This window comes from Aspergillus welwitschiae (genome assembly GCF_003344945.1).
Source record: "Aspergillus welwitschiae strain CBS 139.54b unplaced genomic scaffold BDQ94scaffold_5, whole genome shotgun sequence".
Classification (NCBI taxonomy): domain Eukaryota; kingdom Fungi; phylum Ascomycota; class Eurotiomycetes; order Eurotiales; family Aspergillaceae; genus Aspergillus; species Aspergillus welwitschiae.
In genome coordinates this window covers 1-23,476 of record NW_020798699.1, presented here as the reverse complement: position 1 = coordinate 23,476, position 23,476 = coordinate 1, and the positions used below count along the sequence as shown (strand labels likewise).

Sequence of the window (23,476 nt, the reverse complement as noted above, 5' to 3'; positions counted from 1 at the left end):
TTCTCACTGCAAACGAGTCTCTTAGTTTACTTCCCACCAGGTGGAAAAACGCATGTCATGCAGCAGCCCTCTCCGGTGGTCTGAAGGTGCCCGAAATGCAACGGCAGCCACGACGACATATTGCCACCAGACCATCACTACTAGACTAATACTGCACGGCTAAGACTGCAGACGAGTAGAGCGTTGACAAGAAAAGGCCGGTTGAACACATCCACAATGGCACTCAGACCCATCATCATCGTCCTCCTCTTTCTTACCTGACCATTTGGGTCTCGCAGGGTAATTGGTAACGTGTTTCATATCTGACATTTCGGTTCGCGGAAGAAAGGACCTCAACCGGTGGGTGTCATCCAGAGCTTGGAAGCCTAGACTCGCCTCAAACTCCGGCGCTATGTTTTGCCTCCGGGGCTGGTTGGGTTAGATGAGCCTTGCGATCTGCGCCTACAAAAACCGTGCCAGATCGTTGTTTGGGATTGGAATTACTATTATTGATAATCACCAATTCCCCTTCCATGGGATGTTACCGCATAGAGAAAAGGGGGAACAGCCAAAAGGGCAAGCAAGACAGACGGCATCGAAGACGGTGTTCAGCCGAAGAATAGGCTTCTTCGGAGGATTGATTGATCCAGAAGGCCCAATAACACCGACTGGAATGGAGGATGAAGAGGGCGAGTTTGTGTGTGTGTCGTAACCGAATAAACCTTCTGTGGTGGTGCTCGTGCGGCGAGGCGCCATCATCCACCATGACCCTTGAGACCGCCGTAATGGTGGAGAGGAGATTCTGTTCGGTCTGTATTCTTTTTGGTCAGTGGTGCGAGGCAGAAGGAATAGTTCAGTTCTGCACACTGCCATTTTGATCTCCCCCCTCATAATAGAAGAAGATTTGTAGTGTTATTGTCCGTCTTCTTTGTAGTGTTGGTTGCTGTAGGCCCATCATTCTAATCCAAGCAGGAATTGAGAGAATAAACTGGTCATTACCAACTACTTCTTGGGAAGGTTCCCATTTTCCCTTGCTCTCTGGCCGCTGGAATTTCCCGTTCGAGCGCGGACTCGCAACTCAGTTGCTCTCTGGTGTCTGTCTTGTCTGGTCTATCTGTCACCAGGTCTCATCGCCTCTGCCATTTTCAAATTCCAGTCTTCGCGGAGCACCATCACTTCTTGCTTTTCGCCCCCTTTCATTGATGCTCACCATTCTCTGATAAACCCACCACCCCAAGCTGATGCTCTCCAACACTTCAATGGTCTCTATCTTGGCTCACCCGGTGACCCAATGAGTCCTTCGTGAGCTCATCCGTACCATACGAAGCGTTCTCGGACGCCTGCTGGTTCCCCCGACCGACCGCCTCGCCATCCATCCATCCCTCCAGCCAGTGATCCCCACGCCTCTCGACTCTCTCTCTCTTCCTTTCCTTTGCCCGGTGTTAATTCTCCTTGACTCTTCTTTTTCCCCTTGCAATCCTTTTTCTTTTTATTCTTTCCTATACCCCGTTAATTTCCAATCCCCTTTTTGCTGGAATTACAACACAAGAATCCGCGGGTGAACAAACCCTGCTCCCAGGTAGTCCGCAGAGATTAGGATTACTACGACGAACGATTGCCGCTTGTTACTACGACGATTCGGACGGCCGACGACCATCCGGCGACTGACTGTGAATCTCCTCCCCTCCACCACACCCTCTCTCTCTCTCCTTTCCTCTTTCTTCTCTTCTCCCTCTTCACGTCCTTATCTCCTTTCCTTTCTCTCTCTCTCCCTCTCTTCCCCTCCTCTCTCCTTCATCTAGCCGGAATCCGCCGTGAGGACAGCCGGCTAGTATACACTTTTTTCTTTGCATCATGTCCACCCCTTCCACGGCTACCGCGACGCATCCGCATCAGCAACACTACGGATACCCCCATCATCAACCCTACCAACCGAACGCATCGTATCCCACCACGTCCGCTGCAGGCACTTCTCGCCTCATCCCCTCTTCATATCCCTATCCCGTCTCCGCCCCGACGCCTGCCACCCTTCCCTTCGTGCAATCTCCGAAGCTTATGCCAACCGCACCCACCCCAACGACTACCACATCCACCACCACCAACACAACCACTGCCACCACAACAATGCCTCCAGCCCACAACGCTGTGGGCGCTGGCACAACAGCGCAAGGCAGCCGGAGAAGGAAGCCCAACTGGGGCGAGTTCTACAAAAATGGGATCCCGAAGGAGGTGATTGTCATTGATGACACGCCCCCTCCGGAACAGTCCAAGGCCTCTTCGCGCAGTCTCGCGACAGCGTCCACCGTCACGGCAGCCAACGGCAACGGTCCTCAGCCCGCTGGGAAGAAACGGCGCACCGGCATCGAGTCAGCCTACGACGTTACGTATTATGATCGGCCGTCGTACTCGATCAATCCACAACACTATGGCGAGGAGTCATCGGCTGCCTCCCTGTCGACCGATCGGACAACCTCTCTGCACACCACGGCTCCCACATCTCTCTCCCAGGGAAGTTCGGGGGCCAGTAATGGGATCATCTACGAAGACGCCAATGTTGGCCAGAAACGCAAGCGCGTAACCACCCGCAAGTCCGCTCGAGATGAGCAAAAGCGGCGGGAGTTGGAGAATGCGGGTGATGCGTTCTTGAGCTATGTCCCGCCGCCGAAGCCGCCCATCAAGGCAAAGGACGTTCCTGTGCCTGTGGTCCGCGATGTATGTGTTAGATCATCAGCCCCATCCCCGTGTTACTTCTTTTTATTTTTTCCCTTTGCTAACCGACTGTAGTATGCAAATCGAGGCGAAAAGTATGATGACGACGATGGCCACTATATTGTCAACCCGAATACTCCCTTGACTGAGCGGTGTATGTGATGCCTTGATGCTTTTTTAGAATACAATTGATACTAACCTTTCGCAGACTCGATCATCAAACTCTTGGGGCAAGGTACCTTCGGAAAGGTGGTTGAAGCGTTTGACAAGCAGCGTAAGACCCGCTGCGCCGTCAAGATCATCCGCTCGATCCAAAAGTACCGGGATGCTTCGCGGATTGAACTTCGGGTACTGTCCACACTGGCCTCAAACGACAAGCAGAACCGCAACAAGTGCATCCACCTACGAGACTGTTTTGACTACCGCAATCATATCTGCATCGTAACGGACCTGCTGGGGCAAAGTGTCTTCGATTTTCTGAAGGGAAACGGCTTTGTGCCGTTCCCCAGCAGTCAAATTCAAAACTTTGCCCGGCAGCTGTTCACCAGCGTAGCCTGTGAGTGCTTTGGGCCATATGCCTATCACTGGGAATATTCAGCTGACATGCACAGTCCTTCACGACCTCAATCTCATCCACACCGACCTTAAGCCCGAAAACATTCTCCTCGTCAGCAACGCTTACCAAACCTTCACCTATAATCGCACCATCCCATCCTCTTCGCATGCCATCTCCCGGAGTGCACGTCAAAGACGTGTGCTGTTGGACAGTGAGATCCGGCTGATTGACTTTGGGTCAGCCACGTTCGATGATGAGTATCACTCGTCTGTGGTGTCCACTCGACACTATCGGGCCCCTGAGATCATCTTGAATCTGGGCTGGAGTTTTCCCTGCGATATCTGGAGTATCGGTTGCATCCTCGTGGAGTTCTTCACTGGGGACGCCCTTTTCCAGACGCATGACAACCTAGAGCATCTTGCCATGATGGAAGCTGTTATCGGCGATCGCATCGACACTAGACTAATGAGGCAGGTGATGCAGGGCGGTCGCAGCGCAGGCCAGAACCAGGCCGCCAAGTAAGTCACACCGTGATTGCACCCGTCGGATTACGCTGACAGTCCCAGATATTTCAACAGGAACCGGCTTGAATACCCGAACGATCAGACCACTCGTGCCTCACGAAAATATGTCAAGGCAATGAAGCAGCTTCCAGTACGAGCCTCTTCCACTTGTGGCTTAAACCCCGGGTCAACATTGCTAACCAGTCGCAGGACTTCATCCCGACCAACACCAAGTTCCATAAGCTATTCCTTGATCTCCTTCAGCGGATATTCGTGTATGACCCGAAGAACCGTATCACCGCCAAGGAAGCTTTGAAGCACCAGTGGTTCAAGGAGTCCTTAGTGGATGACGGCACCGAAGCCCTACGGATTGGGGAGCAGCTGCAACGCACCACTCAGCGGCGTTGATTGGAGCAGTCTTCTGCTGGAAACTTGTATCGGGTGTGATCTAGCCTCGCGCTAACCTCCAGACGCTGCGGAGCCTTTCTATACCAAGAGGCTGGTGCGTCGAGGTACCCCCCTTCGACAGTCACCAGGCGTTAGCATGTATGGGTACAGCCACATTTGCGATAGAGGGATGTTGTTTTTCTGTTTGGATACTCTTTCTCAGGGATGGCCTGGCGATAGCGCTAGCCGATTGATGATAACTGGGTAATGGAACTGACGGAGGGTACATGGATGGGATATCCCGGAGTTGATGCCCGCAGTCGGGCAAGGTGTACGGGGTTTTGCATGCTTCATTGTGAACACAAGAAACCATTGGTCGGGGCCTGATTATACCAGTCCCCGACGAGGACAAAAAAGCAGTACGACATATATCGATTACCGGAGGGACATACCATTTTATATTTATGTGATTTTTATACTGTCCAGGCGGCCTGGACTTGGGGCTTTGGGCTTGTGGGAATTCTGTTGTGCTTCACATCGTTTTTATATCTTCCTTTTCTTTTTTTCTTCTCTCGCAGCATCGTTCGATGTGATTTTCTCATACTCGGAACTTATTGACGTCTACGGGCGCTGGTGACATGACGATTTATCTCCTGCATAGCTTCGACTATGATTCTTGACCTTTTGACTTGTTCTTCGACGCGGTAGAGCAGTACCCTCTGGTCTGTCTGTCTGTTCTCCTCGAATGGACCGAGGTGATGATGATGCATAGACATGTGCATTGTGAACTACTACCCCTACCGATGTATATATATTATACCACTTGATATTACCTTACCTGCTTACTTTCATGAGCTCGTTACGACTGATCAACGGACCGGAGTTCTCTGACGCTACCATTTACCATCTCATATACCAATACCACACTTCACCTTGATATGATGGACAGATCATTTGAGACCTAAAGACAGCATCATGTTCACAACCATCACCCCTACTTACTACATGAGTATATACCACAATAGATATAAGACAGGTATGGAAATTCTAACCCCCTCCAAAAGAACGGAATGGCTACTACAATACTAATCCATCCCTTCCCCGCTGCTACTACTACTACTATATACCCCTCAAGCATCGCATCAACTCTACTACTACTACTACTACTAGGATACACACCCCCACCACCTCACTTCCATTTATTACTCAGTTCCACCGCTCACCAAGTCACCACCAAAAAGGATCCTCCGCAAAATCCTCACCCTTGGGCATGCACCCACAATTCACTCCAACCGAAATCAATTCTTCGGCTACCACCTTGTTCCTCCTTACACGAAACGGCATTCACCATTTTCTCCAACATCGAAAACAAATTAAACACTCGACTTCCCGATGATACTCATCTCCGCGGTCACAGTGTAAGAAATGACTGGAGGCGACTGAGGTGGTTGGGACAGGCGAGTGTGGGGAGTGTTATAGATCACTTTCTCTGTACTTCCCAATCTACATTCTCATATTAATGGAAATTTCACAATAACGGATTCTATTTTGACGAAATATTAATGGAAAAAAATCCAATCTATGAGATAATAGTCTGTTGGAGGGAATGTGCCGTTGTCTTTCTGGTAGGAGGGACGGGACACACATAGTATATAAAAGGTCTACCTTCATAAGTGTAGTACCTGGAGGGTATATCGTGAAGCCAGTTATGCTTCTCTTATGAAGTGACGCATGCTGTTCGATGAGTATTATTGGCAAATAATGACAAGGTTAATTCTGTCCTAGCTAAATAGTACTCGACGGCGAGATATATATAGATATTTAGAGTAGAGTACTGTGGTGGTGGTGGTGAGGTTATTACAACTATTCTACAACTATGCTACAACTATGTTGCGATGGTGTATAATTGGAATTGGAATCCATTCATAACTTCAATCAATATAACGATTCACTAAAGTATTATTTTATGTATAGTACTAGTTTGTATACTATGTAGTAATGATGGAATCAATCGGTTGTAGGAGCATAAGATCTGACCCCTCAGGACAGTAGTATGTACTACTGTGGGCAGTACTCGAGTACCATCATCTGGACTCGAAGAGATGGTACTAGTACTAAGTATATATAGTATCATGTGTCATTGTAAACGAAGGAACGATGATGGACGAGCTATGTAGATTCGTTGCACTCAATAGCAATTCCCTTTATAAAGCACAAACTTCAATTCAGCACCAAAATTGCTCACCGAGAATATATATATATATATGCAACCACACGATCTAACCACAAACGGTCTAACGATCTAGTAAGAAAAAGCATCGCAAACTATGAACCGAAGACAGAAAGCTAGTATCAACAAACGCCCCCCCCCCCGCCCAACCAAGGTAAACTTTTTATCTACATGCCCCGGTTAAACTCCACCTGTCCATTCTCACCACCCTTCTCCCAGAACTCCGGCTCCAGAGTCGTCGCGCTAATAGCCTGTCTCTGGGGGAACGCTCCCAGGGCCAACGGCAACGCAAACAGCGAAGTCGCGAGCACCAATCCCAGGTTCAAGGGCATGATCATGCGCGGACGAGCCTTCAACCAAGCGGTCTTCTCCAAGCGCACCAGCACCAACGGCGGGACCACCATGATAGGGGTAGCGTTCAGCACACGACTGATAGCTGTCTCGCCGACCGCGATAGTAGCCGCCTTCTTACTCTTACCCAGACTCTGCACCGACTCGCCGGACTCCTCGAGCTTCTTCTTCTCCACCTCCGACAGCACCGGGTACACGTCAATGCCCTGGCGGATCTCCTCACCGCGCATGAGGAACACGTTCAGGGCGCTGGCGCTGGACACGGCGGCGAAGGGCACGAGACGACCCAGGATGAGCTTCGCGTTGGGCGAGATGCCCTTCAGGCGGGGCACGAGGGCATTGAGACCCAGAGCGACGGAGCAGGAGGCCGACACGGCCATGAGGTAGGACTTGGCGATCTGGGGGACGGACAGCGGGGTGGATTTGTTGGCGTTCGCGTTGTTAATGGCGACGTTAAGGGATTGGTTGGCAATTTGCCAGAGGAGGGTTCCGGTAGTCTTGTATTTATTGGTCAGATTTATGATCCATATAGTTGGGTTTGATAGCTGGCGTGTCTTGTGTAACTTACCTGCAGGCCCGGCGTAAGCATACCAGCTGTCACGACCAGATTGGACATAACGTAGCAGGACATGCGGAAGGGAAGGAAAACCGGCTCGCCAGTGTCTGTTAGAGTGTATGAGTATATGCTGTGTGGATTTTCTCGCAAAGCTACCTGAGGGGAAACGTACCAGGGTGAAGGGTGGAATCGACCACCTTCTTCGCGCGCCACAGCTCCGGAGTCATATGCGGAAGATGGTTCTGCTTGTACGAGGAGACCAGCTGTTTAGCCTGCTCCAAGCCGGACGAGGACACGAACATCATCCTAGAGAAATCGGCATCAGCGAAAGACCACACACTCACTTCACATCGAGCGCATTTGCTCACTTACCGCGGGTCGGAGAGGTCAGCCGCATGCCGCACGCGACCCCAGTAGGTTTTCAGATCATATTGAGACCGAGGGAGGTCCCGGCTGCCGGGGAGGGAGGCGGACATCTGCAGAGACGAACGAGGGTCGCGAAGACAGGATGGACAGAGACACTTCAGGGAAAGGAGGAGGATCGGAGGAGTCATCGGCGCCACAGCGAAAATCATTGAGGCGGGACCACACACGTGCCTATCGCGGGCGGTGAGCCGATAAGCGCCAGGTCCACCAATCGGAGTGCGTCAATCTCCGATCTCTTCAGGAACGTTTCACCGCCTTCAAAGCGGTACGGTATTTCCGTTACCGAACGCTACTCCAGGAGTATTTACTGGTAGTGCCGAAGTCCACTACTTAAGGCTATGAATTTGCTATGAATTTCATGGTAGTTGGTTTCATTTCAGGGTGGCGAACATATAAGAGTACAGGTATCACAAGTCTCTCGCCACACAATTAATAGAACAAATTAAAAACATCCAACATCCACAGGTGATCAGTCATCGCTGGGATGTGATACATGACCGCTCGAAGCGGATGAAATGTACGTCGCAAGGAATTGGGGGTATGTCTAAGCTCTGGCACACAGATGAACAAAGGAAACCCGGTGGAAAAGGGGAAATGAAAGGCGTAGGCCTGCCTGTTGGCGAGACCATCAATGCAAAAAAAGAACCCACCCGGGATGTAGGTCAAGTCGTACAAAAACTCGGTGCGAGAATGGTACACGAAGAATGAAAAAAGACGCCAATTGGGCGCCGTGGTCATTACGTTCATCGAAATCGGTAGGATTTATGAGCTAGAGGCGAGGTGGGTGCGTGTCCAGGAGCCCCGACAGGCACTCGGACCCGATGATTCTTTCGAGTGGGAGTCTGGGCGCAGAAGATGCACACATACACGGATGGCAGGTTGGCCCGCTCCAGTCCGACGCACTTGGTATGCAACCAGTGACTGCATGATTCGCTGCTCATCTATCAGTAGCCGTCCATAGACGTCTAGTTATCGCTATGGCTTACCATTGGATCATGAGGTGGCCACCATTGTCCATGGAATTGCAGACACACCGGGTCCCATTGCTGGGGTTGCTGAAGCGGTCGGTGACGGGGGTGGCTATGTCGGGGTCGGTCATGGTCGTGGGCGATGTGTTCGTGGTTCGTGAGCTGAGGTCAAGCTCCGCACCAAATCGTGGCGGGGACGATCGGAGGTGGGCGAGAGAGCGAGCAGAACGGCTGATCCGTGACCCGTAGCTCACAGTGTGCGGACGAGGGATCCGACCTCTCTCTTGAAGGACCTTCCGGAGTGCATGCTGGGCGTCACCGCTGTCGTCCTCGGGATCAGCAAAAGGCTCGCCTAGGGAACCGGCACTGAGGTATGACAGGTCTGAGTGTAGCGTTGTCAACTGCTTCTTCGGGGTGCGCTTCCAGTCATCCAGAGTAGGCTTGTACTGTGGTCGCCTGGAAGGCCCTCGACCGGCGTCAGCCCATGGCGATGCTCGTCCCGAGGACGACGCTGCCGTAGAGGTATAGGAACCCTTCGAATGGGGCCGTGAACCACAGTCACTACGAGCAATCGTCGCACCACTGGCGTCGGAAAATGCAAACGAAGGGTTGCGGCTGGGGACAAGTGGGTATTCACAGTAGTCCACCGAGTCATACTCGCTTTCCGTGGTCGAGCCATCCAAGTCCATTCCTGTGAGGGGGTCCGTCAAGCCGGTGGATGCCTCGGGCACAGGTTGCATTTCCGCCTTAGCTCTACCGTCTTTCCCTATTTTGAGGACTACAGACTGAGAGCGTCTGGGCAGACTAGCAGCCACCGAGTTTGCCCTCGACAGCTGATGACGAATGGGCTTGATAGGCGACGAGCGACCCTTGGAGGGACTCTTCCGGATTCCGTTGGAAGCCATCATACACCCAGACGCCGATCGGCTGGCAGACCCTGCAATAGCACTGTGCGTTAGGCTACGAGTCAGAGCAGGCCTCATCTGACGGGGAGTGTAGTCATCGTCATCATCATCCTCATAAACAGGAATATGGTGGTTGACGCTGCGAGCACGGCGGAGCTCTTCTCTCTTGGACTCTTCCGTTTGGTGATGGTAGGGCTGGCGAGTCGGTCGGGAAAAGAGCCTCTTCTCGGGAGTCGGCTGCAGCCCACCAAATCGGCGTGCAGGGGAGCTCAGAAACAGCGCTGGATCTTCTGCTTTTGTGATAGGGCGGCGAGGGGAAGTAGAAAAAGGGGCAGGAAACAGGGCAGCGTCGGTAGTGGTCACCCCAGAGGAGAGGTTATATGTACTACTGTTGAAATCGGGGAGGTCCGTGTTCCCTTCGATTATGGGCAATTGTGGGATGTGAGAATCTGGGGCGGTGGTGTGGTTGACATGGAAGGAGTCATTGGCATGAAGGTCAAACAAATCGAGGTTGTTACTGGCCGACAGGCCCATATTGCTCTCGTGCTGGTTGAAATCATGGTCCCAAAATAGCCTTTGCTGTGGGAAGAATGTAGAGGCTGCAGAATCGATTGCTCCTAGCTGGAATGGGTCTGGGGAGGATTGAAGATCTCCGAAGAGTCGTGGGGAAGCCCCCAGTAACCGACTGGGAGTCTCTAAATGGCCGCCAACCATACTCGAGGCGGACGGCCGTCGACCTGTACCAGTGGCCTCGTCAAGCCCCGTCACCTTCTTCCTAGAAGCACTGCTGGGAGGAGGGGTTTGAATTGTCGCAGCAGATTTGGCTGAATCTACCGTGCGAGGACCGTCCTCTCCCACATGCCCATGTGGCCTCGACGGACGACGTCTCTTGGCCGTATCTGTGTCCTGCTCCGCCGCTTTGCCATTCCGGGAATTGTCCTCAGTGTCTGTCGGTCGGTCGGAGGCAGTGTCCGGCAGCCGGAGAGGGTTGATGGAAGGTGTGCTCAGCCCAAACTTCTGGGGCGTGCGGAGGAATTCCGGACTCGAGGCATAGGGGTCCGAAGTATCCCAGGTAACCCGGGGATCGAAGAAGCTGGATTCGAGTTTGGGAGTCTGAAAAGCGGAATCGCCAAAGATTGTGGTTGTCGGGGGAGTCCTCGTAGGGGTCTGAGGTTCACCGTTGGGATAGCTGAAGCTGAACGAGAAAGACGGCTCTGTCAGCATCATGTTGCACACTAGCTATCGCTGGAGGGTCGGAGCTCGGCAGGAGCTCCGCAACCCACAGGATATACTGCCAGATAGGACCAATGTAGGTAGAGTAATTATGTGCATATAAAGAAAAGCCCAAATTCGAGTAGACAATAAAAAGTAAAGGGACAACAGAGAAAGGAAACAGTGTGAGAGGGAGAAAGTGTAGCTAGTAAGGAGCGTGGTGATAGAGAGGCAGCCCCGCGTGTGCCGGTAATACAAGGTGAGTAGGAAATTCAACCGACATACCTGTGAACCGGTTGATCCCAACTCATGTCAGCAACGTTGTGATCCCAGCAACCATACAATGCACAAGCTGCCAGGCAACCCTCTTGTAGGAAGTCCAGATATTTCGGGAGCCGTCAGGAATGTTGGAGGAGAGGGGTTGGTTCGGTAGGGATCGCTGTGCCGACGAATGTGAGCCTCCTCCACAGGGTCATTGAAGCCAAGCGAGTTCGGACTGGAGTTGTAGTAGGTTCGGAAACAAGACTGTTTGACCCTTCGAAGCAAATGTTGGGGTTGGACGAAGGGAGGACGACGCTAGCACATAGTCCTATCGCCGGTCTGAAGGACGGGAGGTCACCGGGGCTGGTAATTTGCAGAAGGGCACAAAGAAAAGAAAGGTAGAGAGGGAGAAAGAGGAGGAGTCAAGAGGGGAGAGAGAGTAGAGAGGAGAGGCCAAGCAGGCTGGGGTCGAGGGATTGAAGGTTGGGTTAGGTTAGTTAGTATGGAAGGTTCCAAGAACGACAGAGCTCTCCTGAACAAAGGGAGGAGCGGAATGCGTTTAGATCAGGACGCTGTGTCTTTGATGCTTCCCTCTTTTGTTTTGGCCGAACCTTGCCCTTCAACAGGAGTGAGCAGGAAAAAGTGAAAAAAGGAGACCAGGAGAAGAATCAACCGGCTCGTTGTGAAGGAGGAAGAAAAAAGAGACAGAGAGAGAAGAGAAAGTAAGAAGCGAATGGGAAATTTTGTGTTTTCGTTTTCCTCTGTTTGTAATTTGGTAATTAGTTGACAGTTTTTTTGCCCTCTTTTTTTCCTTTTTACTTACATCCGCAGATCCACCAGCTGGGGACTTTTTTTTTTATGAACTGCTACGTTCCCTGGGAGGGTCAAGGTCCGGTTCTGCTGCAACCAGGAGTTGGTACCTTCACTGCTGGTGACAAATGAGGCTGCTCCAAATTATCGTCCTTGATCCTGCCATCTAAATCCCCCGCCATTATTATAGTATTATAGGATTCTAGTATTCATCTAGTTCTTGGTCATCAGGTCCCCTCTCGAATCATCGTCAAAACTAACCAACTAAACCTGCCTCTCCTCCCGATCGTCCTCCACTTTTGGCTGGTGGAGCTTCGGGCCTTGGGTGAGATGAACTGGGACCGCTGCACACGACCGACACCTTGGCCTTCCCGCTGCGAAGGGGCAGCCTTCATGACGCACCGGATGGGTACCAAAAATGAATAGATTGTAACATGAGAAAATAACCTTTTTCTTCTCTTTTCTTCTTCCTTATGAAACAGAACATGCGGTGATTACCAGTATTCGTGCTTTGGTTGTTCTATCAAATTCCAATGGGTCTGGTTCCGGGGATGGTAAACTATCACACTACTTTTAGTAGTTACTGTGTACCTCGGATGGGATAGTCAGCTAGTAGTGACTTAATTGAAGTACTAGGGAAGGTATACTCCGTTCGAGACTGTATTGTATAAGATGGAGAATAATAGATAGTGATCCACAAATCAAACGATGCTATACTTATTATCTTACCGTCAATGCCGGAGAAACGCATACGAGGTCACCAGCATCATCTTGAAATATCAACGAATGGAGACGACGGGAAGAGACTGGTCCTTTCAGCGCGAGATTATACCACCGAACGTATCCATAATAATCCATGACTAGTGAACCGCGCTCCAAGGCACCAGTGGGCGGTCCCAAGAACAAGGAACAGCGGTCCATTTCCGTGGGTCATCTATCACCGTCTCCAGCGTGATCGGTTGGTCAAGTTACTGGTGCTGACGCCGGGCTCTGGACCTGCATCCGTCTTCGATTGTTTCCCTCCCCGTATCTTATGGCTTGTTCATTATTCCTCGGGTGGCCGTCGAATAGACTTCCCACATTGCTGGAGAGGGTGACCGATATGTCAACATTCACAAGTGATAGATATCGAGGGTTCTGGTTTCACTTTGATCCCAGGATTGTGACCGCCCGTCTCGACCGTTCTCTAAACCACCGATGTATGTAGATCGATTCATACCGGTCAACACTTACTCCATATTTGCTCCATACTGTACTGACTGGAGTAGGAATCAACCCGGACAAGGTTTGAATGTGAGCAGGTCAACCTCCCTTCCCTTACGAAAGCGTCGATCGAGGCCGGATTGGGCGACGGGAGATTGAGCCTTGCGACCACCGCCAACACTAACGACCCTCGGACGCCCTGGGGTTTCTGGTCCTTCATCCCCCCGACTCCGGCCACGACCACCACTAGAACTAACCACTAATAGTCAATCCACTGGGGCCTCTTTTCAGCTCCAGCCTCGATCTCATCCCACGTCTTGCAAAGTGTGTTCTCTCTCTGTGTGTGCCCGGAATATTAATAGCTCCCCGTAATTACGATCTCCTGAGCCTGGGACCGACCCCAATGACGACATTCGAAGCTTTGCCAATCTCCTCAATTCAGCTCCGTGTCTTCTCCGGCATAATCCCTGGTCTCCTTTCCTTTCCCAAGCTAGCTGTCTGGGAGCTATGTCGACGCTATTTGCACCCGCTGCAGCTATCCATGCTTCAAACTTCGGGACAGGCGAGGTGACAGAAAACGTAGGCAAATACCAAATCGGGCTCGTCTCCAGAAACCGTTGGATTTAAGACTCGACTAATCCCAAGTTATTTTCCTCCCAATTCCCACACACAACCGGTCAGACTTGTCTGATCTAGTCCACTTTTGGGGGAGCATATGTTTCAGCCCGCGAGGGAAGTATCTTCACTCATGGATGCTACTAGATACTAGTAGAGTAAGTGGTAGCTAGGATGGAGACTGGGCAGGGCAAAAGGTAGGATGAGCTTCCGTCCCCGAGAGTAATATTACCCGTTTAAGGAGATTCACCGCGACCCGCCCGGTGGTTCATTGGGCCACGAAAAGAGGGGACGTGAGGCGACCCAACTCGAGTCTAGACTGCTTAGACTAGATACTATCTACGATTCTACTATCTATCTTCTCTCCTGGACGGAGGATTCTGATGCTTGCCGCAACTCGTTTAGCAAGTAGAAAAAGAGATCAATGCTTTCAGTCTCTCGCGATCATTATTGGTCGAGCACTATTGGAAAGGGGAGAGCCTATGGCAGGGGCGGAATTCTCCCCGATCGGCTAAACTAAAGTACTGCTACTTACACTCCAGACTCCAATGGGTAATGCCGTCCACTACTTCCGAACCCAGATTGAGTTGTTGCGTAGTTACATACTTACTCCGTCCCGAACTCATTATTCAACGTTATTGTATTCTGTTTTTGTTCCTTTCTCTCTCCCCTGGGAGCACTGATCTACTGTGCCGATGTTAACCCAGCCGACTGAGATGGAAGCCGTTTCCGATAGGCTCCCAAGCACCCACCAACGATGATTTGCACTCTGAGTCCCTCCCCCTTAACAAGTGAGCAAGCAACCATCCTCAGGCCACCGGTGCTGAACCAGTAAGAGCTGCTGCACGCGAGCGACGGGACCTGCAGCAGTAGTTAGACGCCCTGCGGTGTAACCCGCAGTAGTGTCTTCCCCCCTCCCTCCATTGAGCAGCAATGATTTCAGTTTTCGAGGAAGCCCCTGACATGATGGTTGATGCAGCGCCGGCTTAGTGTCCTGCCAGCCTGGCCATCTCGCAGCTCGTCAGGCACACCTTGGCTGGATTAAGGTTGGAGACATCAGTAAGGAGCAGCACTGTCCAAGGTGAGATTTGGCTCACCCTTCCTCTAATTCTAAAAAGTTTTCTGCTTTGTTTGCACCCTGTGCACGAAATCGCTAGACACAGAGCCGGGATTCTTATATTTCGTGCATTTGAGGTGAGATCTGAGTGCACATGGCTCTGATGACTGCATACCTGGGCTGCACCATGATCTATCTATAACAGCTTTTGCCTCTTCACGATGTGTAAGATCCGGGCCGTGGGCGGATGACCTGACTGGTATGCCGGCGGAGCATAATCATCGATTAATATCTGCGGATCAGATGCACATAATGTGCAGCTTCATACACCGACAGTGAAAGTGGCAAATATTGTACGGATATTGCCGTTTACATGTAGGATTGTTACCATGGGGATACGGGCTTTGAGCGGGTGCTTTGCAGGAGTCAGTGCGATCGATCCTACAGGAGATTCGTAAGGCTATGCAGCGGATGCATAAGCAGAAGGACTGATGATAGTTTATTAGATGCTTTCAGTATACATAGTTAGTGATGACTGGTGACTTGTTCGTGCGGAGTAGTCCACCCAGTTTCGGTAAAAAGGACAATTTGTGACTTTCGCTCATGGTCAGTATGGCATGTTATTTCTAGATCTTCCGTTCTACGTCCATAAAGTACATGTTCTGCTAATAATAAGACGGTCATTCCCATAATCAGTGGAGCTAAAGAGGAGCTCTAACTGATCGAGCTATTCTTGTACACTATATATAGAGTATATCTTTCCAAACCACGGGGACCTGGAATAATACACTCGACTATGGAGTACTTGAAATCTAATTATAATTGATTCCTGAAACTGCAGGCTCTATCATACGCCACACACACACCAGCCACAACCCCGCCAAGATCCACCGCCCGCCGAGAAGAGGAAAGAGTGGATTCATCCATCCAATCCACCCATTCGTGCTGTGTCAAATCACTCTTTGGCCATTGGGCATCAGTATCCTGCCTTTCTTTCAGCCATAACCACAATCATTTGCAATCATTTGTTACAAGGCATAGCCAACTCAGTCCGCATCGACTGTTGAATATAAAGAGAAGGACAGTTAGGCCGTCGTTCTTTGACTATGAATGAGCGTTCCTTTCACTATCCCGACCCATAAGAGTTACCACCTGCAAGCACCTTTCGAGTTCTTTTCCCCCTTTCCACGCCTCACCGTTGTTCCATACCAGCAGAGAAGCAGTAGCTTTAGTGCAGCATCAGATTCCAAGTATACAATAAGAAGCACATTTGGATCGTGTCTTGCCTAGTCCTTACTCAGCCTCTTATCTGAATGGCCTCTCTCTCCCTTCAAAAAGATCGGAGATAATGTCGCCGCGCACGCCAGGGAAAGCCTCCCGCCCAGGGGCCGCCAGAAGGCGGCGTGGGAGACGGAAGTTAACCCCGAGATCGCCCCTGTCTCTCCTGGCCCAGACTCGCAAAAATAGCGTCGTGAAGAAACGTGATCGCGGCGACGTGGTCAGCAGCACCAAGACTAAACTTACGGAGCGCAGGAGTAAACCAGGGAGATCATCCAGACTGAATCTCCTTCCACTGTCGACCGAGCCAAGAGAAAAGGTGAGTGATGACAAAAACCGAGAGACCTGCTTCGGGTTTCTCTTCTGCCCTTGATAGTTATCAGTGGTTGTCGGTGTTGTAGCAGGGATCCCGATCACCCAGCCTTGATCCTTGCATTGCCTGCATATCCTAGCGCCAACTCGGGATACCAATCACTACATACATACTGACACCCGACCCGTGAACAGAACTGTTTTAGACGGGATGCGTCCCCTGCAAACTACCGATTCGTCCCCAAGGGCGACCTCTACATTACTCGCAATTGCCGAAAACTGACAAAGGAGTCTGGCCGGATTGTCTACGTGGTTTATGTGAGGATACAAACCCAAATCATTCCAGTATTAGCAACTTCTTTGTATCCAGTCCCTAACCCCTTCACAGGACGATAGAGGCAAGAACACTCTTGGCCTACGTGTTCCAGTCGATATTCACGAAGCTGTCCTCCGATTAGCGGACGAAACGGCTCACTCTCGCGCTCAAGCTATTCAAGTACGTGACGAGAAAGATTCGGCGCAAGCCCGTCAGCTCTTACGTGCCCAGTTTCCCTTGATGCCTGATGAGTCACTGGACACTATCTTAGAACATGCCTTTCTCAAGGGCTCTGGCCGCGTGGGCCGGACATCCAGGTTATCAGATGAAGACAAAGCCAAGTTGGCCGTAGAGGCTCACATCAGACACACCCATACCAGCTACGAAGCACTCCTGAAGGCTGGGAAGACGCGCGGTGAAGCTCGTCAAGCGTCTAAGGAGATGGTTCAGGCGATCAGGACCGCATGGGCAGGTGGCAATGTAGAGCCAACGGATTGCTTGACTATGCGCGATCGAGTGATTGTGATTGATTAAACCCTTGTTGGCGGGTCAACCGACACAACAACGTTCAAACGAAAGCGATGCCCTATTACTGTTCATTTCTGGTATGTTGGAGACAGTACACAGATTGCATAAGGGTTAACATTACATATGTGTGAGGTCGCAACACCTCCACGATTACGGCGTTTTGCTCTTTTTACTTTGGCATTGATGCACAGCGTGATGACTACGAAGCATTCATGATTAGATTAAGCATAGAGCTTAGACACTCACGTTAATATTGAATCTGTTCTTCAAATGTCCTTCCTATCAGAAGATCGGTTGCATACCTCAAACAACAAGAGATAGAGACAGAGGAAGCGAAGAGAAGAAGAAAAGCCCACACCATCAATCATCCCCTCCCCCCCTCCTCCCAAACCCTCAACCCCCTCGACCTCCACCCAACAATCGGCTCTCCAGGCTCATAAAAGAAAATCTCCAACCTACCACCCCTTCTATACGGAAAAAACCTCTCCTCCCTAACCCCGCCCTCCAACTCCAAAAACACACCATCCAATTCCTCCAACAAATCCCGAAATATCTCCTCCGCTGTATCCCCCCTCGACGCAAACTTACACAGCACATGGTACTTTTTCTGATTTATCGCCTTATTGGCAAACTTCCCCGTCCGGAGACTACGTCTCAGATGCTGCTTGGCTGATTTCAATATGGCGAAGATGCAGTGCGGGTGGTGTCTGTCGATGGGGGTGTGGGCGAGAGTATCGCAGTCGGGCATGTTGGCGAGGAGCGTGTCGAGGGAGAATTCGATCGTTATGAGGATGAGGTTGTCCAGCGGCGTGTAGAAGAGTTTCTTGTAGTATTCGAAGGTTATGCCGGATTCTTTGAGGCGGAGGCGCCGGGCGAGGATGGGGTCGGGATGTTGGGTGACGGGGATGGAGGGGGGAAGCGAGATTGGGTAGAATGGGTAGAGGTGACGGTCGAGGGTCGGCCAGTGGCTCATGTCTAGGTGTGGCCAGAGGTCGCGGAGGAGGGTTGGGTAGAGGAGGGTGTCCATGATTCATTCCTTGTCCTGCTGAGCAGGGGGGCTGAGATCTGGGGGTGAGGTCCCTGAGATTGAGGGGATGAGTAGTGGTAGGATGTGGTTCATAGGGGATTTATGGGAAGAGTGGTACTAGGTTGGTGCTCATGATGGGAATGGGAACTGGAGATATGCCTCTGTTATTGCTGCGGGATTCTCCAGTATGGGGCGTAGGAAGGCTCAGATCTACAAGGGTGGCTGCTCAAGGGCCAGTGCTGCCTGTTGGATACTAGAGTACTTAGCCAATAATGGTTCTCATCTTCGTCTCCTGTACGTAAAATCATTCATCTGGTCGAGCTTGATCGGCATCTGCCATAATCTTTTGCTTGACGGTACGCCAGCTACCAAGAGTGAATGGGTCTAGAACATCCTTTCCAGGATTTCGAGGTAAAGCTGTCATGCTTAGGCTCCCCGTCATTATTAGTGGTCAGACTTGAAGTTTCAGTTAGCATGCAACAACGCCTACAGTGTCCCTTTGCTTCTGAAAATCTCCAATATCAGTCTGGACTCTGGCAATACTCGCAGGACAAGAGACGTAGGAAACCTGTGGTATGTAGTAGTAGAGTCAAATCTATAGCGCGTGTCGGTCTATAGAGCCGAGTGACGGACTCAGTCCTTTCATTTTCTGATATACTGTGTATACCTATAGGAACGATACTTTCACATGTTATATCATCTTCATACGTAGAGGCGTAAGAGCCGGATTTCTACTGATATACCCTCATCCTTGCAGATTTAGCCACTGAGGTGGAAGTACATACCAGTTTCACAGGAAAGACGTCCAAGGCCTGCGAGAACCCTTCATCTACTTGATATAGAGAACGCTAGGGGAGGTAGTATCTCAGAATACCCCATATATCTCCTCAGTTCACTGCTCATGCTCCGTACCCCAGACCCTCCACCGTAGTCAAGTTGTGACCACGCACTCCTTGTATAAAAACGGACCAGGCCGCCCTCTCGTCGAAATCTCTTCAGAGTGTACCACTACCTGATCACCTGAGAAAAGGACAAAGAAGAAAAAAAGAATTGTAAAGCCCCTGGTGGGGATCGAACCCACAGCCTTAAGATCTCATTCTAGTAGCTGCAAAGATGGTTAGTAAGGTGGTTGGGTGCAAAGGCGTGGTCGGGGTACTTGCAAGTCTTACGCGCTACCGATTGCGCCACAAGGGCTACTTGTGAATCTGCGGCATAGCAAGATTGACATCAATATGCCCATGTAAATTGATGATGATGTATCCTCAATTCCCTTGGGCGTCTGCGAGGATGCAGGTCTCCTTCGATACGGATGTTACGCGACCAAAAGATAGTAACACAAGGCTACTCCCATGGCAGAAAACCTGCTTTTGTAATTTGTGAAGAACCAGATCTGGGGGATCGAAAGGTTCTACTTCCAATCAGCGCGAGAGGCAATAGACAGAGGCTGAGTGGTTGGAACAATTAGTACAATATATACGTAAATGAGCAAATTGAAAATAGGTAAGTGAAGGATGATTCCATTAATCTGTGTGCATAATACCATTTTTATTTTCCAAAATTGTAGAAGAATATTCAATGAAGGTATGTTCAGTACTATACATCAGATCATGTAAACAGACTTCCTCATTCGATAACACTAGGGCTAGCCCCACTCTAGCCCAATGCGGAGCAGCAAAAACGTGACGGTAACTTTTCCAGGCTGGAGCCGTCCATGACTTCAGGTGCTGCAACTACTACAATTCAACCTCACTGCCACCGTTACTATGGAAGGTGCCGATATTATTGAGTCGCCGCGCAAGCGGCTCAAGACCGATAACAACTCCGTTACCGATGATGCTGCGCTTCCTTCCTCCAACGAGGCAATTGCGCAATCGGACGCCGCTAAACTCTCCGCGGAGGAGGCGAGAGAACTCGAGGTCGGAATCACCGAGTTTGTCAGCGGCGATAATGAAGGGTTCTACGGTATCCTAAAGAAAAGGTATTAATCCCCTCTGAGTACTGTAATCATGCAGGCGCTTACCGACCTCTTTAACTAGATATACCGACTTCCTTGTCAACGAGATCGTACCGTCCGGCGAAGTCCTGCATCTTCACAACATTCCCACCCCGGAAGCAGAACAGGAGAAGGCTAAGCCCGCGGATACTCCCACGCCCAAACCCGCAGAAAATGATCAACAGGCAAAGCCAGAAGGCTCCGCAGAGAAGGATGCTGCGCCAAGTGCAGAGAGCACGCCGGACTTCCAGATCCCAGAGGAAGACATGGCGCTCCTTGACTCCCTGTTCGGCGAAGAATCTACCAAGAAAATTGTATCGCTGAACAAACGTGCCATTCTCAATCCCAAATCGAAACCGAGCGACCTACCCAAGATTCCCACTCTTCTTGTCGATGACCGCGACCTGCGCATCAAGATGCACCAGGCCATCCGTCGCATCTTCAAATCGCAGCTCGAGTCTCAAACCGACAGCGAAGGGATGATGGTTATTTCTGCTGCGCCAAATCGGAACAACCGTAGTGCGCAGGGCGGGCGTAACAATGCGCGCCCCCGTGTGCCGGTCAACTGGGATGAGCTGGGTGGTCCCTATCTGCACTTCACTCTGTACAAGGAGAATAAGGATACTATGGAAGTTCTCTCGTTCATCTCGCGGCAGTTGAAGATTAACACGAAGAACTTCCAATTCGCTGGAACCAAGGACCGCCGCGGTGTTACTGTTCAGAGGGCCTGTGCGCATCGTTTACATGCTGAGCGCCTCACAAAGATCAACCCTACACTTCGCAACGCTGCTCTCGGCGATTTTGAGTATTGCAAACATGGCCTTGACCTGGGAGATCTGAATGGCAACGAATTCGTTATCAGTCTCCGTGAGTGCGATATTCCAGGTGTCGACTTGAGCAACCGTGAAACAGCTGTTGCAAAGGCAAAGGAGGTCGTGGGCACAGCACTACGGAATCTCCGCGAGCGCGGTTACTTCAACTACTTCGGTCTGCAACGTTTTGGAACCTTTGCTACCCGTACAGACACGGTCGGTGTCAAGATGCTCCAGGGCGACTTCAAGGGCGCTTGCGATGCCATCCTCCAGTACAGCCCTCATGCTCTAGCTGCTGCTCAGGAGGGCGAGAACTCGACGGCCTTGGTCAGCTCCGATGACAAGGCCCGCGCAGAAGCTATCCACATTTTTGAAACGACCGGAAACGCCAACAAGGCTCTTGAGAAGCTGCCTCGAAAATTCGCGGCAGAATCCACCGTCATGCGTCAACTCAGCCGTGCTCAGAACGACTACCTTGGTGCGCTCCAAGCTATCCCTCGTAACCTGCGGTTGATGTATGTCCACGCGTACCAGTCCTTGGTCTGGAACTTTGCCGCCGGTGAGCGCTGGCGCCTGTACGGCGACAAGGTCGTGGAGGGTGATCTCGTGCTGGTGCACGAGCACAGCGACAAGGATGACACGGCAGCTGCCGCCGCCGCGGGCGAGGTTGACGCCGATGGCGAAGTCATCATCACCCCGCAGGCGGGAGACAGCGCTTACGTCTCTGAAGGCATAACCCGTGCGCGCGCCTTGACTGCCGAGGAGGCAGCTAGCGGCAAGTACAGCATCTTCGATGTCGTTCTGACTCAGCCCGGCTACGATGTCCTCTACCCGCCCAACAAGATGACGGACTTCTACAAACAGTTCATGGGCAGCGCTCAGGGTGGCGGTCTCGACCCCTTCGACATGCGTCGCAAGTGGAGGGAGGTTAGTCTCACTGGTAGCTATCGCAAGCTGCTCAACCGCCCGGGACCCGACTTCTCCTTCGACGTGCATGTGTATACTCAGGACGATGAGCAGTTTGTGCAGACTGACTTGGAAAAGCTCCAAGGCAAGAAAACTGAGACTGAGACTTCCGGTGAAGCGACGCCTTCCTCCAACGCTCAGGAGAAGCTCGCCATTGTGCTCAAGTTCCAGCTCGGTTCGAGTCAGTATGCCACCATGGCTCTGAGGGAGCTGTCCAAGGGTAAGGTCAAGGCCTACCAGCCCGATTTCGGCAAGGGTCGGTAGACGATGGGTGTATATATAGTACAAGCTACATTTTTGTATATACTGGGTATAGATTGACTTGCAACATGATTGAACGCTACGTGATAAAGCCCATATTGTCATCGTCCATTGTAGTAAGTTTTAAGTAGTATAGTAGATTTTGATATCTGTTCTATCCAAAATCTAAGCATGATCTGTACCGCATCTGAGAAGAGGAGTGGTAGTAGGATGCGGGGAAAGTGATAACCAGTGCCCACTGCACTCCTCGGGCTGACGTGAGGTAAGATGAGTGTCAAACTCGGAAATATTCTGATCTGACTGGCATATCGTAGTACTATCATCGCTCGACCCTTGCAAATATCCATTTATACCTCTTTCAAAATATAGGACGATCGGCTTGATTAATAGTAAAACAGTGTGCCAATGAGCAAGTCCAGCGTCTGCAAGACAGTCACTTCACGGTTTTTAGCTGTGCCACGCGGCTTGAATTGGATTCCCCGGCCTTAGTCCAATATTCTGGTCAGGCTAAGCAGGAGTTTTAAATCACCTGTGCCTTTCCCTATCTTGATAAGTCTCATCTTATGCATTGTGAACCCACCGATAAATAGGGCTAGAATACTTGAACGACAGGCCTCATTTCTTCCGCTGCTTTTCCCTTGCCCTTTTCCTCCCCGGTTGCCTTCCATACCATAACATGTCCACCCAGTCCCCATCACCTCATATAGGGGTTATTGTGAATCCATCTGCGCGCCGTGCTGCCTGCGACCAGTGTCACGCCCAAAAGCTGCGTTGTACCAAGCTGGAAGACTGCACGGTGTGCGTTCGATGCCAGCGTCTGAACCGGCAATGCATTTGGAGTCCTCCATCGCGGAGTGGTCGTCCAGTAAGGACTACTGCCAAGGAAACGCTGATGAGGCGTTCTGGTCGCTCTGAACTTAATACGCGGGAGAAGCGTCGCAAACGATCGTCTAATATTCTAGACAGGACACCAGAAGAGAGCGGTCACCCGGACGGTGCGCGAGAGCATGTTCACTCCAGAGCTGGCAATATTGTCGCTCCCCCCCCTCCTCCTCCTCCTCCTCCTCCTCCTCCTCCTCCTCCTCCTCCTCCTCCTCCTTTCGAAATAGCAGAGGTACCGCCGTCATCAAGGCCTCCATCCATTGAAGAATGGAACATGTCCGATATTTTCACCTTTCCAAGCCCGCGTGATAGCTCACGGGAGAATCTCTTCCCCCCTTGGTGGGTATCAGATAGCGTTGTTCCTTCGATTCCC

The 23,476-nt window shown here is 51.1% G+C and overlaps 9 protein-coding genes and 1 non-coding gene across 10 annotated transcripts; 5 read left to right on the top strand and 5 right to left on the bottom strand.

Moving 5' to 3' along the window:
- Positions 1 to 442: 442 nt before the first annotated feature.
- Positions 443 to 970, bottom strand: BDQ94DRAFT_136941 (uncharacterized protein). The gene has a single exon (XM_026764967.1). The coding sequence runs from the start codon at positions 868 to 870 to the stop codon at positions 496 to 498; it is 375 nt and encodes a 124-aa protein (XP_026629845.1). The 5' UTR covers positions 871 to 970; the 3' UTR covers positions 443 to 495.
- Positions 971 to 1,833: 863 nt separating this feature from the next.
- Positions 1,834 to 4,155, top strand: BDQ94DRAFT_157198 (putative protein kinase (Lkh1); the record flags this gene model as incomplete). Its single annotated transcript, XM_026768714.1, has 6 exons — positions 1,834 to 2,691; positions 2,764 to 2,842; positions 2,897 to 3,244; positions 3,300 to 3,762; positions 3,811 to 3,898; positions 3,958 to 4,155. 6 exons carry the CDS (start codon positions 1,834 to 1,836, stop codon positions 4,153 to 4,155), a joined length of 2,034 nt encoding a protein of 677 aa, XP_026629844.1.
- A 956-nt stretch (positions 4,156 to 5,111) lies between these two features.
- Positions 5,112 to 6,036, top strand: BDQ94DRAFT_136939 (uncharacterized protein). Its single transcript, XM_026764966.1, has one exon. It carries the CDS (start codon positions 5,205 to 5,207, stop codon positions 5,652 to 5,654), a length of 450 nt encoding a protein of 149 aa, XP_026629843.1. The 5' UTR covers positions 5,112 to 5,204; the 3' UTR covers positions 5,655 to 6,036.
- Positions 6,037 to 6,491: 455 nt separating this feature from the next.
- On the bottom strand, positions 6,492 to 7,798 carry BDQ94DRAFT_136938 (sideroflexin family transporter). The gene is made up of 4 exons (XM_026764965.1): positions 7,644 to 7,798; positions 7,444 to 7,577; positions 7,284 to 7,378; positions 6,492 to 7,212 (listed from the first exon to the last, which is right to left on the bottom strand). The coding sequence occupies exons 1-4, from the start codon at positions 7,745 to 7,747 to the stop codon at positions 6,532 to 6,534; spliced, it is 1,014 nt and encodes a 337-aa protein (XP_026629842.1). The 5' UTR covers positions 7,748 to 7,798; the 3' UTR covers positions 6,492 to 6,531.
- Positions 7,799 to 8,055: 257 nt separating this feature from the next.
- Positions 8,056 to 11,075, bottom strand: BDQ94DRAFT_183830 (PHD finger domain protein). The gene is made up of 2 exons (XM_026774505.1): positions 8,684 to 11,075; positions 8,056 to 8,630 (listed from the first exon to the last, which is right to left on the bottom strand). The coding sequence occupies exons 1-2, from the start codon at positions 10,795 to 10,797 to the stop codon at positions 8,441 to 8,443; spliced, it is 2,304 nt and encodes a 767-aa protein (XP_026629841.1). The 5' UTR covers positions 10,798 to 11,075; the 3' UTR covers positions 8,056 to 8,440.
- Positions 11,076 to 13,401: 2,326 nt separating this feature from the next.
- BDQ94DRAFT_136934 (uncharacterized protein) lies at positions 13,402 to 13,959 on the top strand. The gene has a single exon (XM_026764964.1). It carries the CDS (start codon positions 13,460 to 13,462, stop codon positions 13,625 to 13,627), a length of 168 nt encoding a protein of 55 aa, XP_026629840.1. The 5' UTR covers positions 13,402 to 13,459; the 3' UTR covers positions 13,628 to 13,959.
- Positions 13,960 to 15,866: 1,907 nt separating this feature from the next.
- On the top strand, positions 15,867 to 17,427 carry BDQ94DRAFT_102735 (DUF2293 domain-containing protein). The gene is made up of 3 exons (XM_026763365.1): positions 15,867 to 16,325; positions 16,514 to 16,636; positions 16,707 to 17,427. The coding sequence occupies exons 1-3, from the start codon at positions 16,077 to 16,079 to the stop codon at positions 17,166 to 17,168; spliced, it is 834 nt and encodes a 277-aa protein (XP_026629839.1). The 5' UTR covers positions 15,867 to 16,076; the 3' UTR covers positions 17,169 to 17,427.
- Positions 17,428 to 17,526: 99 nt separating this feature from the next.
- On the bottom strand, positions 17,527 to 18,189 carry BDQ94DRAFT_166916 (uncharacterized protein; the record flags this gene model as incomplete). The annotated part of the gene is made up of 1 exon (XM_026770673.1): positions 17,527 to 18,189. The coding sequence occupies one exon, from the start codon at positions 18,187 to 18,189 to the stop codon at positions 17,527 to 17,529; it is 663 nt and encodes a 220-aa protein (XP_026629838.1).
- Positions 18,190 to 19,245: 1,056 nt separating this feature from the next.
- On the bottom strand, positions 19,246 to 19,383 carry BDQ94DRAFT_t43. Its single transcript has one exon. It is a non-coding gene; the product is annotated as a tRNA-Ala (tRNA).
- Positions 19,384 to 19,927: 544 nt separating this feature from the next.
- On the top strand, positions 19,928 to 22,309 carry BDQ94DRAFT_136930 (pseudouridine synthase PUS7). The gene is made up of 2 exons (XM_026764963.1): positions 19,928 to 20,167; positions 20,226 to 22,309. Exons 1-2 carry the CDS (start codon positions 19,953 to 19,955, stop codon positions 22,222 to 22,224), a joined length of 2,214 nt encoding a protein of 737 aa, XP_026629837.1. The 5' UTR covers positions 19,928 to 19,952; the 3' UTR covers positions 22,225 to 22,309.
- Positions 22,310 to 23,476: the final 1,167 nt, after the last annotated feature.

What these genes read in the sequence shown, in the direction of transcription:
- BDQ94DRAFT_183830 (XM_026774505.1), bottom strand. Translation starts at nt 10,797, where the DNA reads ATGATGCTGACAGAGCCGTCTTTCTCGTTCAGCTTCAGCTATCCCAAC. An exon ending in GGCCACCTCATGATCCAATG is followed by an intron (nt 8,631 to 8,683) that starts GTAAGCCATAGC and finishes ATAGATGAGCAG; the next exon opens with CGAATCATGCAGTCACTGGT.
- BDQ94DRAFT_136941 (XM_026764967.1), bottom strand. Translation starts at nt 870, where the DNA reads ATGAGGGGGGAGATCAAAATGGCAGTGTGCAGAACTGAACTATTCCTT.
- BDQ94DRAFT_136930 (XM_026764963.1), top strand. Translation starts at nt 19,953, where the DNA reads ATGGAAGGTGCCGATATTATTGAGTCGCCGCGCAAGCGGCTCAAGACC. An exon ending in TACGGTATCCTAAAGAAAAG is followed by an intron (nt 20,168 to 20,225) that starts GTATTAATCCCC and finishes CTCTTTAACTAG; the next exon opens with ATATACCGACTTCCTTGTCA.
- BDQ94DRAFT_136934 (XM_026764964.1), top strand. Translation starts at nt 13,460, where the DNA reads ATGACGACATTCGAAGCTTTGCCAATCTCCTCAATTCAGCTCCGTGTC.
- BDQ94DRAFT_136938 (XM_026764965.1), bottom strand. Translation starts at nt 7,747, where the DNA reads ATGTCCGCCTCCCTCCCCGGCAGCCGGGACCTCCCTCGGTCTCAATAT. An exon ending in GCTGACCTCTCCGACCCGCG is followed by an intron (nt 7,578 to 7,643) that starts GTAAGTGAGCAA and finishes CGATTTCTCTAG; the next exon opens with GATGATGTTCGTGTCCTCGT. An exon ending in CGATTCCACCCTTCACCCTG is followed by an intron (nt 7,379 to 7,443) that starts GTACGTTTCCCC and finishes ACACTCTAACAG; the next exon opens with ACACTGGCGAGCCGGTTTTC.
- BDQ94DRAFT_102735 (XM_026763365.1), top strand. Translation starts at nt 16,077, where the DNA reads ATGTCGCCGCGCACGCCAGGGAAAGCCTCCCGCCCAGGGGCCGCCAGA. An exon ending in CGACCGAGCCAAGAGAAAAG is followed by an intron (nt 16,326 to 16,513) that starts GTGAGTGATGAC and finishes ACCCGTGAACAG; the next exon opens with AACTGTTTTAGACGGGATGC. An exon ending in GGATTGTCTACGTGGTTTAT is followed by an intron (nt 16,637 to 16,706) that starts GTGAGGATACAA and finishes ACCCCTTCACAG; the next exon opens with GACGATAGAGGCAAGAACAC.
- BDQ94DRAFT_136939 (XM_026764966.1), top strand. Translation starts at nt 5,205, where the DNA reads ATGGCTACTACAATACTAATCCATCCCTTCCCCGCTGCTACTACTACT.